The sequence below is a fragment of the Rhamphochromis sp. 'chilingali' genome (genome assembly GCF_963969265.1).
Source record: "Rhamphochromis sp. 'chilingali' genome assembly, chromosome: 14".
NCBI classification, from domain to species: domain Eukaryota; kingdom Metazoa; phylum Chordata; class Actinopteri; order Cichliformes; family Cichlidae; genus Rhamphochromis; species Rhamphochromis sp. 'chilingali'.
Genome location: NC_137941.1, coordinates 11407688 through 11426679, shown reverse-complemented (window position 1 = coordinate 11426679; position 18992 = coordinate 11407688). Strand labels below are relative to the sequence as shown.

General features: G+C 38.7%; 1 protein-coding gene across 6 annotated transcripts in view; it reads left to right on the top strand.

Moving 5' to 3' along the window:
• lims2 (LIM and senescent cell antigen-like domains 2) overlaps positions 1-17078 on the top strand; it is a 39081-nt gene extending 22003 nt beyond the window's left edge. For 4 of the 6 annotated variants that reach the window (XM_080903011.1, XM_080903012.1, XM_080903010.1 and 1 more), the window contains exons 2-11: positions 5295-5454; positions 7398-7464; positions 7622-7742; positions 9808-9957; positions 10213-10363; positions 11558-11650; positions 13151-13199; positions 13432-13507; positions 13861-14048; positions 15445-17078. In XM_080903011.1, coding sequence (XP_080759137.1) covers positions 5295-5454; positions 7398-7464; positions 7622-7742; positions 9808-9957; positions 10213-10363; positions 11558-11650; positions 13151-13199; positions 13432-13507; positions 13861-14002 — 1009 coding nt within the window. In that variant the 3' untranslated portion in view covers positions 14003-14048; positions 15445-17078. Of the gene's footprint in view, positions 1-5294; positions 5455-7397; positions 7465-7621; positions 7743-9807; positions 9958-10212; positions 10364-10781; positions 10875-11557; positions 11651-13150; positions 13200-13431; positions 13508-13860; positions 14049-15444 lie in introns of all 6 variants that reach the window. The other 2 variants (XM_080903008.1, XM_080903009.1) reach the window with 2 other exon arrangements.
• Positions 17079-18992: the final 1914 nt, after the last annotated feature.

Sequence of the window (18992 nt, the reverse complement as noted above, 5' to 3'; positions counted from 1 at the left end):
TCAAAGCTTCATAGAACTGAAACAAACATTTGTTTTTAGCTCCATTCGGCTGCTGATACATACTTTAGGTTTCTGAATATTACACTTGTTGCTGCCTTTCATAGTGTGTAACTTGAAGGCCCTGAGTACTTTCTCCCACACTGAAAACACTGGAATGATAAAATTATTTGAACATTACCTAATAAGACTGATTCAGGACAGACAATTAGTTATTTTAAACTTTTCTAGCAGTCCTTCACAAACAGGGAACAGTCTGTCTATTCTCTCCATCTGTCAGCTGCTGCTGGCTCTTCCTCCTCCTCTTCCTCACACACTGTTGAGTTTGTCCTGGTGGATCATCAGGGGTGCAAAGCCTCACAGATGATGTGCAGCAGTGGGTCCCTCAGTCTGTCCTCACTCTGGACACTTGCAGTTGTCACACATGGAAATCAAATGTGTGATAAGCTGCAGGATTCAAACACAAGTGTGACTTATAAACACATGTTCATATTTTTATTACACAATCAGAGAGAAAGAAACAGAGAGAGAGTGCAGGACAGACAGACAGGTTAAAGTCTCAGGTGTATACACTGCTACAAAACAGCACAAAAGAAGGAGGATTTAGTGTTTGTGTTATTACGAAACAAGAGGAGTTCCCAGATGGTACAGTGGACACACATGTGTGACTCCTGTGATTAAAGCATCTTTCTTTCAGCTTAACGAGTGAACCGTCAGCTCGTTCAAACACACGTTAAAGTCCGTTTGGCTCGACACCACCGAACAGAGGCAGCAATATAACATAGCTAACATTAACAGTGCAGTGAATCTTCCTTGTGCTGTGATATTCAGGACTGCAAACCGAGCAGCATCACTGACTTTCAGCTTGTTGTGTTTGTGGATATATGACTGACTTTAATTATCCACAAAATCATCACAATCTCTGTAAGATTAAGGTCGACTATATATTTTTTTTTAAAGTAAAGGCTTCAAAACCAAGTTAATTCTGAAAGTACAGACATGACTAATGTCACATAATTTTCCCGACATGTGGCCAACAATAATGGTTTAATGTTCTTCATTAAAAAAATATTTGCGCATAAATAAGTGACATAATATTCAGTACTTACTTCTGAAAGTTTACACTTCCTCCGCTCCGCTTCCACCGTTTTTTTTCGGCAAAATTATCCACACCACCACCGCACTATGAAGTCTGGGATATGTTGGGCCATGAAGGCTACACCGACCCATCCTTAAAATTCAGGGAAATTATGGACGCATTTGAGGGCCGCATTTCGAGCAGCCTTTGAATTGGGAAAGCCTTCTCTTGTCGCTGTGACGTAATCGGCCTTAAAATGCGGCCTTTAAGGCTGCAAACCCCAAATCCGGTCATTGGTACTTCCTGGCTTGTGTAGTTACTAGGTAACAAAAGCTCAACACTGCCCCTAGCGTCCTGGAGCACTTCCGTTGTGTTTTGGAATTTGCATGTGTTTTTGAGTTTGCAAGTGTTTTGGAATTTGTACGTGTTTTGGAATTTGCATGTGTTTTTGAGTTTGCAAGTGTTTTGGATTTTGCAAGTGTTTTGGAATTTGTACGTGTTTTGGAATTTGCATGTGTTTTTTAGTTTGCAAGTGTTTTGGATTTTGCAAGTGTTTTGGAATTTGTACGTGTTTTGGAATTTGTACGTGTTTTGGAATTTGCATGTGTTTTTTAGTTTGCAAGTGTTTTGGATTTTGCAAGTGTTTTGGAGTCTGTACGTGTTTTGGAGTTTGCATGTGTTTTTTAGTTTGCAAGTGTTTTGGATTTTGCATGTGTTTTGGAGTTTGTACGTGTTTTGGAGTTTGCATGTGTTTTTTAGTTTGCAAGTGTTTTGGAGTTTGCATGTGTTTTGGAATTTGCAAGTGTTTTGGAGTTTGCAAGTGTTTTGGAGTTTGTACGTGCTTTGTCTCTAGGGGCCACCGTAAAATCCTACCTTTAGGAGTAAATACAGACTGGTCAGATGCACACAGGACCAATCAGCCAAATATTAGATGATAGTATAGCCAAAACTTGTCAACATCTATAAAAACTAGATGCTGTAAATTTGAGCTGACTGTTTGACAGATGTGTTGCACATTTTTCATAATAGATTCATTCAGTTTGAGAGAGAGCGTAGTTTGCCCGTTGCCAGATCAGATTGGCTTGTGTTCCATTTTGTAAATCAAAATCAAAACATCCAGCTGTGTGCCAGCTGTTCATGTGTCAGATTTTCTTTTTATTTAAATGAACTAAACGTTTGGGGGTTTTAACTGTGTGTTGTGACAAATTTTGCAGATGTGATGGTTGACAGAAGAAAAGATTGCAAATAATTCTTTTTGTTTTTTGAGGATGGTTTCATGAATCTCTGTTGCAGGTTTTTGGGTGTGCCTCATAATGTGCTGCTTGTTCTGGCACCGGTTTTTGCAACATAAGGAAATATTAGCCTGGGGCCCACCCCCAGTGATGCATTACAGTTGTGTTTTTAGCAGTACAGCAGTAAAAAAATGTAAGGACTGGTTGTGTGGCTGGCAGAGTTGCACTCAGAATACAGCACATGGAAACAAGAGGATTAAACTAAGCTAAAAATGCTTTTATTAAACTAAAATGAAGTATAAAATAACACAAGCTAAGGAAGGTATAAAAAAAAACCCTTTAATAAAGATAATGCAAGGGAGAATACAACCATGAGAGAAGATGTGACAAAAACAAGGGAAGACTGAGGCAATAGATACAAACAAAGGATAACGAGAGAATGGGAAACAGATGAGAACACAGCTGGAGATAACTAGCATAATGCCTAAGGAGGAAGTAAAACTAGACACAAGATACAGGGAGGAACAGACACCAAAATAAAACAGGAAAAGACTGACACACCCAGACTAAGACAACCAGGCTTAACACAGACAGAAGACAAAACATGGAGACCAAAGACAAGGAACAGAGTGGGAATACACAAAGGGGATACACAACCTTCAATTAACTAAATGCACAGATAATTGAACAGTAACCTTAAGATCATAAGAGAAAGCCCGAATGTCAACAAACAGAATACAGAACCATGACACCAAGAGTAATCAAAAATACGAAACCAGAGAAACCCAAAGTTTCTCAAAACAAACAATTCTGATTGTCGAGCAAAACAGCAATAGCTGTTCTGTGTCCTGTGTACTGTTTGTTTGTATATGTGTCTTTTTGGCTGCTGTTACAACCAAATTTCCCCTTGTGGGACAATTAAAGGATTATTCTATTCTATTCTAATAGCTGCTGCCTGTCTCAGGTTTTCAAGCTTTTTAAAAAAAAAAATCATTAGACCACATCTGTTCTGTTTTGTTTGGGGTTTTTTGTTCTGTTTTGTCTTCTGTATGAATCCATGTTAGTGCATGCACTCACATTTCTTGGATGGACGAGCATTAACTTTAGTGTGTGTGTGTGTGTGTGTGTGTGTGTGTGTGTGACTGGTCTTTCCCACATTACTTTCTCTTTTGACTCAGTATATCTTTCAGCTGTTATGATGTTGGTGGACGATACTACATTAGGTGTGTCCTGGCATGACCCTTGTTATTATTATTCTTTAGGGAAATATGTTACAGAAAGAAATTCCTTACAGATGTAAAATCAATGGTAGGAAACAATAAAATATTTTTTATAATTAAGTTAGAGAAATAAGGTTGGACTTATTAAATAGGGGGGAAAACCCTGGGTACCCTAAAGAGGAGCCGTCTAGAGGACTACTCATACATTAATAGCAGTTCTTTTGTAAACTATAGGAGTTGATGCAGATAAGAAAGTAGTTTACTCAGTATGGCAAAAACAATTTGCAGGGAAGTGGCAACCAGAGACCATGGAAATGAATATTTGGTAACCACAGGTGTGTCACGGTTCTGGGTCAGTTTGACCCAGTATTTTGAGTTGTCATGTTTTTGCAGGTTTAGTTTAGTTCCATGTGTCATTTTCTGTCTGTCTCTCTATGTCGAGTCTGCGTCTTAGTGTGATGGTTTCTTGTTCCTGTTTTATTGTGAAGGTCTGCGTCTCATGTGAGTGTGTTCAGTTTTACCTCTGGCTTGTCTTGTTGATTATTCCCAGCTGTGTCCACCATCTGTGTGTAATTCCCCTGTGTTTCTCTGTGTATTTAAGTCGTGTCCTCTGTCATTGTAGTTGCTGGTCCGTCTGTGTATCCACCATGTTTCTTCCGTGTGTTCCCCGCTGTCACCATCTTATGCCGTCGTCCACCTTGCTTCATGTTTGAGTTCCGGTTCGTATTCAGTAGTTTAGTTGTCTCCAGTCTAGTTTATTTCGTGCTCCATTTGCTGTTTGTCTATATTTATTTCGTGTTCAATAAACCACCTTCACTTCTCCACTACTGCCTGCGATTGGATCCTCATTTGTTATTTTCACACGGCTCTTCTCACCCGCCGTGACAAGGTGAAGTAACGGTTGGCAACACAAAGTAGGTAGGAGCTGAGATAAACTTTGTGACTGACTGAAGCAACCATGAGTGAGAGTAAAGAGAAAAAAAAAAAAAGAGAGTAAAGAATACTGTTGACTGAGATATGACCTGGTACTTAATACAATAGAGGGCTTACCTTGGATACTAGAGCCTGGGATGGTGGCAAGCAACCAGCAGTCACCTTCAAAGCAATGCACGGAGTGACTTGGTTCCCAGCTTTAGGATTAATGAAGGCCAATAAACCGGATTATAGAATACACAGTTATGTTTTCTTAGCATTATGAACCACCTTTAAACCACACAATGATGCCTGCAACAGACAAAAGGCAATGCCCTGACTCAGAGTAAAGTATGGTGTCGTCTGCATAAAGCTGCATTTTAGCAGTAAATCAATTCTTTTAAATTGTGTTTTTAAAAATAGAAAAAAACGGGTCTAAAATTTAACCGTGGGGGACTGTCCAGAAAACTTGACTTGTATCCATCTGTATAAACACAGTGAGATATATCCGCAAGCTAGCTCCTGAACACAGTCACCCAAACCAACATCACTGAGTCTGCCTAAGAGCAGGGTTTGCTCAAGAGAATCAGATGCCTTGGATAGATCAACAAACATGGTAGCACAATGTGTCTTTCTGTCCAAGTGAATAATAATGTCATTTGTTACTAACATACCTGCTGCTATGGCACTATTTCTTTATTTGAAGCCAATAATATCTTGAGCGAAGCGAGTTTTGCTTCAGTTGCAAAAGCTTTTTGTAATGATTATATTTTATTTAAGGTTTATATCAACTAATCTTTTGAGTACAGAAATATACTTTGTCCTTGATTTTAAGTTTGTTTTTCTTCTCCTCAGCAACATGGCCAATGCACTGGCCAATGCCATGTGTGAGCGCTGCAAGAGTGGCTTTGACCCAGTAGAGAAGATAGTGAACAGCAATGGGGAACTTTACCATGAACAGTGCTTCGTGTGTGCCCAGTGTTTCCAGCAGTTCCCAGAGGGGCTCTTCTATGAGGTAACATCTTTTTCTTTACTAATCCCATAAAATATGCATGATGGTACCATGATGGTTTGTGCATTATAATAAACACCTGCTAATTGTGTCAACTTTTTATAGCAGATATGCTTCATTGCCTAACAAAGCTTACAATGCAGCTTAACAATAAATTGGCCTTCTTTATATAGTTAGATCAATGTTTAGTGTGAGGGAACTGTCCAGTTAAAGTAAATAAAGAAGGGTGAGCACAACCTTAAAGGATTATTGGATTATTAGAAGCTCTCTTCCAGTAAACCGTTTGCATACTTGACACAGGGCCAGATGTTTTACCGGCTCCAGAGAACCTGTTAGCTCTGATCAGTAAATAAACATCAAAGCCAAGGATGTTAGATGTCATTCCTCATGCTACATGCTCCTATAAATACTCAGATAAAGATTAGCTGCCACATTGTGTGACAGTAAATACTGGAATGGCTGGTAATGAGTTTTTTGTTTTGCTTTTGAAGTATCAGTATCAGCCTCACAACTTGTGCATCCTTGATGATTGTGCTGTACTTCTTGTCATTTTGTCAGCTTTTGCTCATCACTGCTGTGTCAGTTGATACATATTACCTGTAAAATGTAGATTTAAAAGAAAACCCTCTTGATAAGAATGATAATAAAACTCTTGTTTTAAAGGGAAGACTTAATATATAAAGTTTAAATACAGTTAAATGTATACAAAGAAATATGTACAAAAGCCTGTTTATTCTTTTTATATTCTAAAACTGGGTTACAACAGTGTGGGTTTAATTCCCCCTGCCGAACTGATTGAAACACCCCTTCTGTTATTTGACCCCCACCCCCAAACCCACTTTCTTTTCCTGCATATCCTTTAATCGTTCAAAGGAATTATCATTTTTCGTCATTAGACGGTCCATTTTTCCGACACCCCTGTTACTGGATTGTAGCCTGTAAGTGTCACATTCATGATATAATAAAATATAAACTGTGGCAGTCACTCATCCAGATTAACCTTTAGAAAGCTCGGTCATGACACTGCTGTTACACCCAGACAGTGGGATGAGAGATTACCCAGTGGTGCGTGAAGTCAATTTATGCATTTCAGTTTTCTCCAACTGAGAAACAATGACACTGTGCACTCATAAGGTAGCAACTTGTCAATCAAAATATGTACTTTTTTGTTAAATTTCACTCTAACTGGCACCTTAAATAACCAAATAAACATCACGCTGTGCTGAACATTTGAAACTAGTGATGCATGTGGTTGCAAGTGGATGCTTGAGGTTTATGGCTTTTGCTGGGTAAATAATGTCTAAAACTTACAGACCGGTTAGTGAACCCCTGGAAGCCACATGGAAGTCACTAAGGCAAAATGGCAAAAACCTCCAAACTGATTTTTTTGAGGTATAGCATGTTGCTCCAGTTGTATTTTGAATAGAAGTGATGGACTTGTCTACAAACATTTAACAGCTACTCTCCAGTAGTAAAACTGTGGAAAGGGCAACACAAACCAGAAATGCAAACAGTTTGCCCTCAAAATCATCGATTCGTTGTACTGCTGCTTGGCTGGAAGTTAGCAGGTATAGTTTGTCCAGATAACAATAAAGTACTAACAGTGGCCGTGGCAATCACTAGGAGGTTTTTAGTGCAACACTTTAGTTTAGTTGAAGACCCAGCAACCAGCAACGGCAGACGTCTCTCAAGCAATCTGCAGATGATGTCATGTAAGAAACCCCAATACAGTCCGATCTCTTTTTTTTTTTAAACCAGAATCGCCCCCTGCTGGCCACTACAAAGAACTTCAAGGCTACATCCACCTTTTATTTACAGTCAGTGGTTCACACAGTATAATAATTAGAAGTTTGTGTATATTTTAGCTATTTGAGCTTTTTTTTTTTTAATGATATTGTTTGTCAGTGTTATGACTGTTCTAATCTATTTATGTGATCTGTTGACAGTTTGAAGGCAGGAAGTACTGTGAGCATGACTTCCAGATGCTGTTTGCACCTTGCTGCCACCAGTGTGGTGAGTACAGGGAATTAATTAAATCCATCTTTTTTTACCTGCTACATTTGTTTCAAAGGGAGGATGTGGACTTTGTTTCTCTTGACATAATTAATGTCTGCGTAACGTTTGCATTATCATGAACACACCTATTTAAACGTATTTTTTTTTCTCCCAGGTGAGTTCATTATTGGCCGTGTGATCAAGGCAATGAACAACAGTTGGCATCCAGACTGTTTCTGCTGTGATATCTGCCAGGCTGTGCTCGCAGATGTTGGATTTGTTAAGAATGCTGGAAGGTCAGTCATCTACATCAACTCACCACAGTTTCGGTTGGGATTCTTTTTAAATGATGTCTTTTAACAGCTATAGAAAGCTACAGTTTTTTTTTTTTCTGTAATGCTTTTTATCAGGTACTTTATATTAGAGATGGACCGATCCGATATTACGTATCGGTATCGGTCCGATACTGACCTAAATTACTGGATCGGATATCGGAGAAAAATAAAAAATGTAATCCAATCCATTAAATATCATGAAAGCACCTCACAAAACTTGCAACACCCGTAACTCACCTCAGAACGTTAGCACGTCGGAGCAGTATGCATCATGTGATAGAGCGGCTGTGGCATGCAGGACCTGTTGGTGGTCTGGATAGCATTTGGAGCTTCGCTAGCAACCCGGCATTTCATCTCTGACAAAGTTATCCCCGAGAGAAGTAAAGCAAGTGTGTAAGTCCATCTCTGAATGTTTGTAAAGCATTCCTGCGTTAAGCTTAACAAGCGACTGCCTCTTCTTGATGCTACTTCAATCATGAAACTGCTTAATGATCAGCTGATCGGCTTTTCTGTCACGAGTCCGTCTCTCTTGTTTGTTTTTGGCCCACTTTGCACCAGAAAGAGGAAAAGAGTGGATAAACAACAGCAGCACGTTTAAGCTTGATCAGCTGTTGTTAGAATTTATTTAATATTACTTTCTACTCGAGGATCTTTTTCTACGTAGCTGACGGCTGGTAACTGTGCAGGGGCGGATCTAGCAAAGTTTAGCCAGGGGGGCCGATAGGGCATTAACAGGGAAAAGGGGGCACAAAGACATACTTTTCTTTCTTATTCTCATTTAAAATGTCGAGCTTTTAATAAATAATTATCTGACACCCAAAGTTTTAATTTGATGTAAAATGAATAGAAGTCAATTACTGTATATAGTAACTATTAAGTCTAATATATATACCCTAGTAAGCTATAGTACTTTTTCCTTTGGGGAGGTACCATCTGTGCAGTCTGCAATTTTGTTGAAGAAAGATGTTGAATCTATTTAATATTTCTTGAAAAATAATTGATTTCTGTGCATTTTTTTTTCACACTGCATCAAATTAAGGTTGATTACGTCGATTAAGCATCATGAGGTGGAGCGTGAGGGGTGGTTCCCTATTTTTTATTTATTTATTTTTGTTGCTGGGAGTTGGAACCCTATTAGTTAGGTTGCTTAATATTTACGCTAAGTACTTACTTAAGTTTATTAGATTGATCAGTATTGCTGAACTATGAAATGTTTTTTTTTGCATACAGGTATAACAGAATAGCTTTAGTGTAGTTGTTGTTTTAAACTTGAGTATGAACTTATACAAAATGCAGCAAGATATTTAAAAAAAAAAAACAGTTTTGTTGATTAAAAAACACTATATCGGATTCAAATCGGTATCGGCAGATATCCAAATTTATGATATCGGTATCGGTATCGGACATAAAAAAGTGGTATCGTGCCATCTCTACTTTATATAGAGCCTGTCTTACTCTCCCCTGACTTTTATATTGTCTTGGCTCAGCTCTGAAATCTTACACCAAAGCTCATAGATGTAAAACAGCCCTGAATTTTTCCCAACACCTTCCGACAGCGCTGAATGTGAAAACCAAAATATCTGGCACAGCTGGAACATATTAAACAGTTTTAACTTTGCTAGCCTCGTAATAAATAGTCAATCTATTGTCCAACCAAAATAAATGTGTGGTGGTTTTCACACCAATGAGCAAGCATCATTTGTTCTGCGTCTTGCAAGCTCTGCACAGGCAGCACCTTTGTTTAAGCCAAAATATTTCAAGTAGTTAAAAGTTCTACATATGAGGAAGTCCCAACCTAATTTTCACTGTTAGCCTCAGTTAATGTATAAAAACATGTCATGGACACATCTAACTCCTGTGAGAAGGATTTATGGAGGATACTTGTACCGGTATCTGTTTGATTCACTTGAATCACAGAAGACAAAACCAGATGTGGAAAGATCTACAAAACTCATAATTAGGTGATAAATCATCTAAACAAGTATTCTGTCTTTCTATATTTCTCTCCCCCTTGCTGTCCCACCAGGCATCTGTGCCGCCCATGTCACAACAGAGAGAAAGCTCGGGGCCTCGGCAAGTACATCTGCCAGAAGTGCCACGCCATTATTGAGGAGCAGCCTCTGCTTTTCAAGAACGACCCCTACCACCCTGATCACTTCAACTGCAACAACTGCGGGTAAACAGAGACTTTCTATTAAAAAGAAAATCACCGTCAAACATGTTTGAAACAATTGTTAAACAAGGAGCATTTTCAGAAAGGCGTATTATTGCTCTCTGCTGGACAGGTTGTGTTATTGCAGCTGTGTGAAGCTATCTGATCATATTCACATATGCACTATTGTGTTGTGTACGTAAATGACAGCTAAATAAATCTCTTCAATTACAGTAAAATGTACTGGGATTGTTTATTGTGGGTTTTTTACCTTTTCAGTAAGGAGCTGACAGCTGATGCAAGGGAGCTGAAGGGGGAGCTCTACTGTCTACCCTGCCACGACAAGATGGGTGTCCCGATCTGTGGAGCCTGTAGGAGACCCATTGAAGGCCGTGTGGTTAATGCAATGGGCAAGCAGTGGCATGTGGAGGTGTGATAATAAAACAACCGAAAAGCATATGAAAACAGCTTTAGTTACATTAACTTGGCTCAATTTATTCACTGAAAATAGAGTCACCTTGAAGGAGGTAATATTTCAGTGTGTTCATTTATTTAGTATGATTCGTCAGATTGTATGTGGATCTATTTTAAATCTAAATGATGTATTCTTTGGTTATTTTCCTTTTCTGTATTTAGAACAAACACAGTAATTCTCAGCTGGATTTCATAGAGAAAAGAAAATGATTGCTTTCTATTATCTATATTTTATCCTAGTGAAAAATGTGCCATACTTTTATCCATATTTTTTACCTCCACAGTTACGTTTATTGGCTTTATTTTTCCTATTTACATCTCTATTCTTACATATTTCCTTGCATATTTTCCTGTCTTCCCTCCTCCACATGTAGCATCATGTGTGCACTGTGTGCGAGCGCCCGTTTCAGGGTCACCCGTTTTATGAGCGAGGCGGTCGTGCCTATTGTGAGAGACACTTTGATATGGTGAGGGGATTAAGCACCGGCCTTACGTTGGTTACCGCCCCGCCTCCCTGCCTGGCTACAGTCACCCGGCCTCCATACAAGGGGTTACACAAGTATAAAAGTTTTCTAATCAGTCTTTCAACTAAAAAGTGGATATCTTGGCAAACTTTTTTCTTGGGGCCTAATCATACTTCCACCTTAATTTCAAACGAGGTGCTTTTCCTGACTTAACATTTAAGGGTATCTAGAGAGCTTTATTGTCCTGTGACATCTAGAGCTCTGTCTGAGAGTTTATATGTGCTACCAGAAAAAGATAGTGGCTGTATATATAGTATTTATTTTGTAAATGAATGTTAGCATTTAAAAAGTGGATCGTAAAACTATTCACCAAAATCAGCTATTTAAAAAATCCATGCCCTCACATTAATCAAAAATATGTTATATCTCGTAGCTGAGATATGATTTTTATTCATTACCATCATAAAAATGTTATATTTTCCCAATATCCTCTAGAGGTCAGTATTCTGACTTCTCAACTCTCTGTATGGATGCAGTAACAAAACCTTTGAAACAACTGATCTATTTATGTTCTGATAATATCTAAGCCGGACTGTGCTGCTACCTTTAACACAGTCTGAGTGTGGGGTACTGTACTGACTGATGGCTGTGCTAACCATGTGTGCCTGGCTTGGGTTTGCTTGCAGCATTTTGTGTGTGCTAAGTGTGAGAAACCTTTCCTGGGACACCGTCACTACGAACGCAAGGGCCTGGCCTACTGCGAAACGCACTACAACCAGGTAACACACACTGGTACTCGAAATATTAATGTGGAACACCAAAATAGAAATTGAAACATGCTGTTATGTTTAGCCTGTTGTGAAACTCGCATTTCTCTGTCTTAGTTTATGGTATGCATGACTCCGTCAGTATCAGTAACAGAGTTTACATTAGCAGTGAACTGGAACTGTGTGTTCGTCCACAGCTGCTGAAGTATAAAATAAAGATGAAAACGTGAAAATTTGCAGTCGAACATCGAAATGGACAATTTTTTTCTTTCATATGCTTACTGGACACTTTATTGGGTACACCTGATCAACAAATTGGTGTAGCTGACATGAAAGCATCGCCCCATCTTGCCCTGTACTAACAGCTCAGGCTCCTGGTGTCATTTGAGAATCATTAAAACACCTACTTCAGTATTGTTCCTGACCATGCCCATCACTTTATGACCACAGTGTACCCATCTACTGATGGCAGCTTCCAGTAGGATAACAGACCATGTCGCAAAGTTCAGATCATCTCAAACAGGTTTCTTCAACATGACGAGTTCACTGTGCTCAAATAGCCTTCAGTCACCAGAGCTAAATCCAATAGAGCACCTTTGGGACATGGTGGAAGATCATGGATGTGCAGCTGACAAATCTGCAGCATTTGTGTAATACTATCATGTCGATATGCACCAAAATCTTTGAGGAATTATTACAGCACTTTGTTGAATTTTTGCCATGAAGAATTAAGGCAGTTAAGTTTCCAAAAGGAGGTTCAACCAGGTACTAACAAAGGTGTACCTAATAAAGTGACCATAAGTGTATGTAAGCATTATGGATCTGTTCCAGATATACACGTATTAGTTTTTGTCCAGTGAGTCTAAACCACTTGCACAGGTAGATATGTGTAACATTGAAAGAGATATTTCTCTTGTCCCAATGCAATTAGCATGATCATGATCATAGATCTATAATATTATATCAAAATGCTTACATTTTTTGGTGGACTTTATCTCTTTATCATCTAAATCATTATTGACTAAAATCTCAATGAGATAAACGCATGTAGAAGCGAGCCGAGCAAAAAGCTCAGGTTTCTCAGTTTCTGATGTTTTTTTTTTTCTACTAATGAGCTCGGCACAGACTTCCATGATCGTAAGGAGTTTGCTATTATAGGCACTGATTTGGTGGGGAGCAATCAGGAAAGCAGGCTTTCCGAAAATTAATCAGGAGATTTTTTTTTTCTTCGTAAAGGAGCCTTAAAGCTAGTCTTTCTCATACATCTATATGAGACACGTTACATCAGTGTTCACTTCAGTGGATCTCAAAGATGATTGTCAATGTAACAACTCCACCTAGTGTTCGAAAGCTTTAATGGATCTTTTTTCTTTTTCACTCCAAATGCCTTGTAGCCTGCGCTTGTTTCTGTGCCTTCTGAGCACAGTACTGTGTGTCATGTGAGCCTCAAAAACTGATAAGATGTACCAATGCATTGTTAACCTTTTGTTTCTCTCTCCTCATCACATGCAGCTGTTTGGAGATGTTTGCTACCACTGCAATCGTGTCATTGAAGGCGATGGTGAGGAAGTTAATTTTAATAAATATAATGTATAATGGCTGTTTACATCAGCATTGTTTTGTTTGTTTTTTTACTTTTACTGCTTCTTTATTATATTGAATTTAACTTGATTTCTTCTCATGGTTTGCCTTGAGAATTATTTGTAGCCTGAACTTCACACCAACATTAGTTTAATTTAAACTATAAGTCTACAATCTGCCTCATGTGGCTGCTCCTTCTGCTTTTTTCCCAGTGGTGTCTGCTCTTAACAAGGCGTGGTGTGTCAACTGTTTTGCCTGCTCTACTTGCAACACCAAGCTCACCCTGAAGTAAGTTTTGAAGACAATTCAAGCTGAATTATGAATCTCTGAAGGCTCTCTGTAGACTTTCACATGTGACATGTTTGACGGTTTCTCTGTGTAGTCTGTCACGTTTCTTTTCACTATCCTCCATATGAGACTGTTTGCTGCTGCTACCAAACTGTTTTTTCTTACCTTTCTCTTATGCTGTGTCTCTGATGGCTTATTTCTTCACCTCACCTTCCTTTCATCGTCCTCCTGTCTTGTCCCACTTTCCCCCTTCCCTCTCCTTCATTCCTTTCCCTTCATCTTCTCTCTCTGCCCCTCCTCATGTCTTCCTCCTCTTTCACATTTCCATCTCTGCTTCCTCCCTGCTCTATCAGGGATAAGTTTGTGGAGGTGGATCTGAAGCCGGTGTGCAAACACTGCTATGAGCGCCTCCCTGATGACATGAAACGTCGGCTGGCCAAGCGAGAACGTGACTCAAAAGAGAAGAAGAAGAAATTGATACCCATGTGTCTGTGATCCCTCTCTTTCTGCTCTCTCCTTACTTCAGCTGATTTTTCCTTTGGTCAGTTTTTGTCTTCCTTGCTATCTGTTTCAGTTTTTTTTCCTACTTTCCATGCCACTTTTAACCCTTAGATCACTGATACACTGAGTTCAGTTGGCTTCCAAGGCATGAAACAAAAATACGAGCAGAGAATTGTAGATGACTGAGTATATCTGAGTGACGTAAGACCGGGAACATTTCAGCAAAATGTTCTTTTCCTAGTCGGAAATGCTAGTAAGGATTTAAGCCGGTACTCTTGTAAACTCTGCTGTGCAAACAGGAAAATCAGATCAATCACAGGTTGAAGGGAAAGCTTTGTTTCATGGGTCTCCCAGTCTGTCTGATGTAAGGCGCAAAGCCGTAATCATTTCCGGCAGCTTTCTGGCATCAGCTGTTGAAATTCCGAGGTCCTAACAGTTATGACACGTGCGCCACTCCATACAGCGATTATCTACTTTGGGAGGGAAGGCTGTTCAGGGGCAGCTGGCGGAAATTGGTTAGGGAGCTGGCCAAGTTAGTAGAAGTGAACACAATCAGAAGGCACCCAAGGACCTTCGACATCTCTGTAAATATTTTCTTGTAACTCTGTGTCAGCACACACATTGATTTCTGTCAAGGAAAACACAGCCAAGATTCTGTTCATTCAGGAATTGTTATTCATCAAAAGGCATTAAGAATGCCCATGAATCCCAGCATTAAACAGACATAAATTAGGACTGCTTGAAAAACAATGATCAGAATGACTTCATTTAAAGTTGAGACTGCAATTATTAAAAGAGGGATGCGTGTTTCTGTCATCTTGATCATGTCTCAGCCTTGTAGGGTGTCAGTTTTTGTTATGAAGGGTGGGAAAAGATGAGGTCAAGTTGAAAGAAAGGCAGATGTGAAATGTAAATATTAGGTCAGAAGTCAAATGTGACATGATACTTTGAATGCAGAGTATAATGTGATTTTTAGAATCCCCGTATACCAGTATCAGTATCCAAATTTAAGTCTTAAGTTAAGACAGTTGTCTTCTTCTTGTGTATTGTCTTAAAGATAAAAATATGATTAATTGCAGCACCCTACCAGAAACACACATGGGGAGGTGTGCATCTTTGTCCAGGATTTGGGGTTTTGAAATAAAGGTCTGAAAAATAACATTCAAAATTCAGACGTTGCTACGTCCAATTTTTGCAGGAGTCAGAGTTTTAATGATGGAATTAAAATGTATTCAAAAAAGTGGATTTTAAAAGTAATCTCTGAGACTTGTCAGAAACGGGCTTCTGAAGGAATGAGATCATTACAGTGATGCTACACAAATCATATGTTACAAAATAGCAAATAGGTCCTCTCACCTGGAGACAATATCCTCTACTGATCACTGACCAGTCTTCTGAAATACAGCTGTTTCTCTCTCTCTCTCTCTCTCCCACAGGAACAAGTTTGTGGAGTTTGACATGAAGCCGGTGTGTAAGAAGTGCTATGAGAAATTCCCCCTGGAGCTGAAGAAGAGACTGAAAAAGCTGTCTGAAACTGTTGCAAGGAAGTAAAAACACAGTGGAGCAGCTGGAGAGGGAAAGATAGACGAGACCGTGATGTGGCCGTGTACAAGCCCAGAATTAAAATAAAGAATTTGTGTGTTTTGCAACTGCTATGTTGCATTTAGGTTGGTTATAGCTAGAAAGCATTGCGCTTTCAATTTCATGTGCCTGCAGCCGGCAGCTCCGCAGTCACATTGTCGGTCTGACAGCTTTAACATTGTGCCTTGTACCATTTTTGCAGAATTGCTCCACTGTGTGTTTTACACATGCCTGCTAATTTCCTATATTTAAAAAAGTGACATGAGTTTTAAGAGTACATGGAAAGCTGGAGGTAATATGATGACTTAAAAGCTTTGCCACCACCTTTATTGAAAAATATTACTGCTTCATTATTATAACAATCAAGTAAGCCCAAAGAAAGAAAATGTCCTAAATGTGTAAATAACCTCAAATATTTCCAACTTGTATCATTTTATGTAATAGTAGTGTTTATTTCCATTAATATTATGCATAATAAGTATTTTGTCTGCCTTTTTTTTTGTTGTTTTTTGGACCTACATTTTAATATACAGCATGCTACAGAGGTGGACTCGACCATCACCTGCAGTATGTTGGATTGCCTTGTTACTGTATGTGCTATGTATCTTTGTGTGGCATGATCTCTGTGCAAATTGGTATTTATTCAGCATTTTTTTTTTTTTAAGTTTGCGTTTACAATCTGAATTAATTCAATACAGCCAAAGTGCCGAGGGTGAAATTTTGATTTATTAAATACATGTGAGTGAATAACTGTTACCTGTCAGTGTTCTATAAAACAATCCCTCCCCCGCCTCGATGTGCTGTCAACAAATATTGATCATAACAAGCGTCTGAGCCACAGGATTTATTGAATGGTTACTGCAAACTCACTGTGTGTTACAACATGACGGCTTGTAGCATGTACAGAGACCGGATGTGGGATTGATGTTGAACGTTTCCTCTGTTGTTTGTAATCCAGGGAAAGTGATCCTCTTAGGGAGGTGTACCGACTTCCTCGGGGCTCAGACCCACTTAGGAAAGAAAGCCAAACTGGTCTCATTCTTGCAGAATGCTTCACATGAGCTGCATTTTATCACAAAGCTTTGCTTAAAATACAAGCTCTATAGATAAACACATTCCACTATTTTATCATTATAAAGTGTATGTTACTGCTGTGCATTTCAGTGCAGATGGCACAACTTTCTCTATGTCATATAGAAGTAAAACTATCCGCTGGGCTGATTGTTGTGAGGCAGAATTTCGGCACCTCGAGCCACAAATAGTTCAGTGCATGGTTTTATTTGATACTTTACTACTCTGATGGACTGAGATGACTCTGTGCAAACAGATACTGCTCTGATACTGGATATCATCATTGCAATGTTTGCGAGCAGATTTATTCATGTTAACACACCAAAGTGCATGTTCTCAACTTGAAATTTGGAAAGTTGTTTATTATATTTAATGGCGTTCTGACACTTCATCAAAATAAACACATATGCCAATGCTACCGGTGTGTGTGTAGTGATTTATTTGGTTTACAGCTTCTTACCATTCTTGAAGTGTAATGTGAAACCAGCAGCAGGCTCAGGATTCACAAGTGTTGCGTAATGTTTAATGACACCCCAATTTTCACATACGGTATGTTGCATTCGGGTCCACGTTAAATGGGAACATGCTTGATTTTTATGTTTATCAAGTATATTAGCAGCATCTCCACATTCTCATATACACACACATATGAAATGACTCAGAGGACTACTAATGGACATTATGCACATGTGTGCAACACTAAACAGCCATTAGCATCTGCAGGATAGTCAATATGACAATCATAATCTGAAACAGCATCCATCTAACTTCAGAAGTTATTAAGAGCACAAATCAATAGAGTTCAAGACAAAATTGTTGGCCATATCCAGATGTTAGCTAACTCTCAGTCACATTCAGCTAACAGAAAATAATTAGAAATACAACTGCAACATGTTTGACTATTAAAATACCAGTTCAAAACATAAACTGATAGAATAAATATTTATTACTAGAATTATGCTGTAAGTTTATACAATGACAATCATGCAGAGTATAAAACTTTTGGGAATAAAGTTAAAGATAAAAAAAATACAGGAAGATTAATCAGTGTACAATATCAACTAAAGAAAGGCAACATCCAAGATGATACATACTTACAGACAAAAGAACATCAGTTTTATTAATACATATCTTCAGAGTACACCAGCTGGAGTATTTTCATTTATATTCTACCTCCTTTTGCCTTCAGCACTGCCCTAATTCTCTGTGGCATGAATTCAATAAAGTTCTGGAAACATTTCTGTGAGATTTTGGTTCATGTTGAAATGATGGTTTACATTTTCAATAAATAAGAGATTACTGGTTTGATCGCAGGAGAAAACAAAAAATCTACCAAATCAAATATGTAGAATTACCTGCTGTGGTGGCCTTTTTACAAGCTGCTGAGTAGTACTGGCATGATAGCATCACGCAGATCCTGCAGATTTGTTCTCCTGTTCCAACACATCCCAAACGCGCTCTATTAGATTGAGATCTGGTGACTGTGGACGCCATTTGAGTGCAGTGAATTCACTGTCATGTTTGAGAAGGAGACAAGGAGAGTCATGCTACTGAAAGCAACCATCAGAAGAGAGGTGCATGGACATGATTAGCAACAATACTTAAGACTGCTGCATTTCAGCAATACTGAGTTGGTACAAAAGGGCCCCAAGTGTGCCTATAATTACCATTACAGCATCACAAGAATCGGAATCTTTTTTATAGTTGTTGTGCAATGGAACATTGAAGACTTTTCTTTTTCTGACTATTGTTAGTCAATCTTAGATGTGGTTATGTGTAAAAATCCTAGTAGATAATCAGTTTCTGAAATCATACTCAGTTGACTCCATCTGGCACCAACAACCAGTCACCCAAATCACTTCTCCATTCTGATGCTCAGTTCATAATGGGTGATGAATGTGTGTGTAGCTGATAAAGTTCAAATGGGCATTGCATATCACAGCTTTTCCTCGACAACTGCTACTCATTCACATGTGCAGAGGTTTTGATGAGAACACTTTGGAATAAAACAGGTGACTAAAAAGTGTTCTTAAATACAAAATACTTGACTGAAGCTTAACAACAGAAACAGACAGGAAAAATCTGCAAAGGTATCAGCCTATACAAATGGACATGATATAGCATGATTTGTTTAAGTTAATAGTATTGGTTACACATATACATGGTTTAAATATCTGTTTGTTTAATTTAATTTATGTAACAAAAGTTAGCCAAAATATTTAGCAAATTAAGGATTATGGCTTAATTGTTGGAGAAATGAGGATTTTCAGGTATTTGTAACAGAACCCTTCAAACTGAAATGCGTCAGTCTGCGTCAAACTGAATTCTTGTT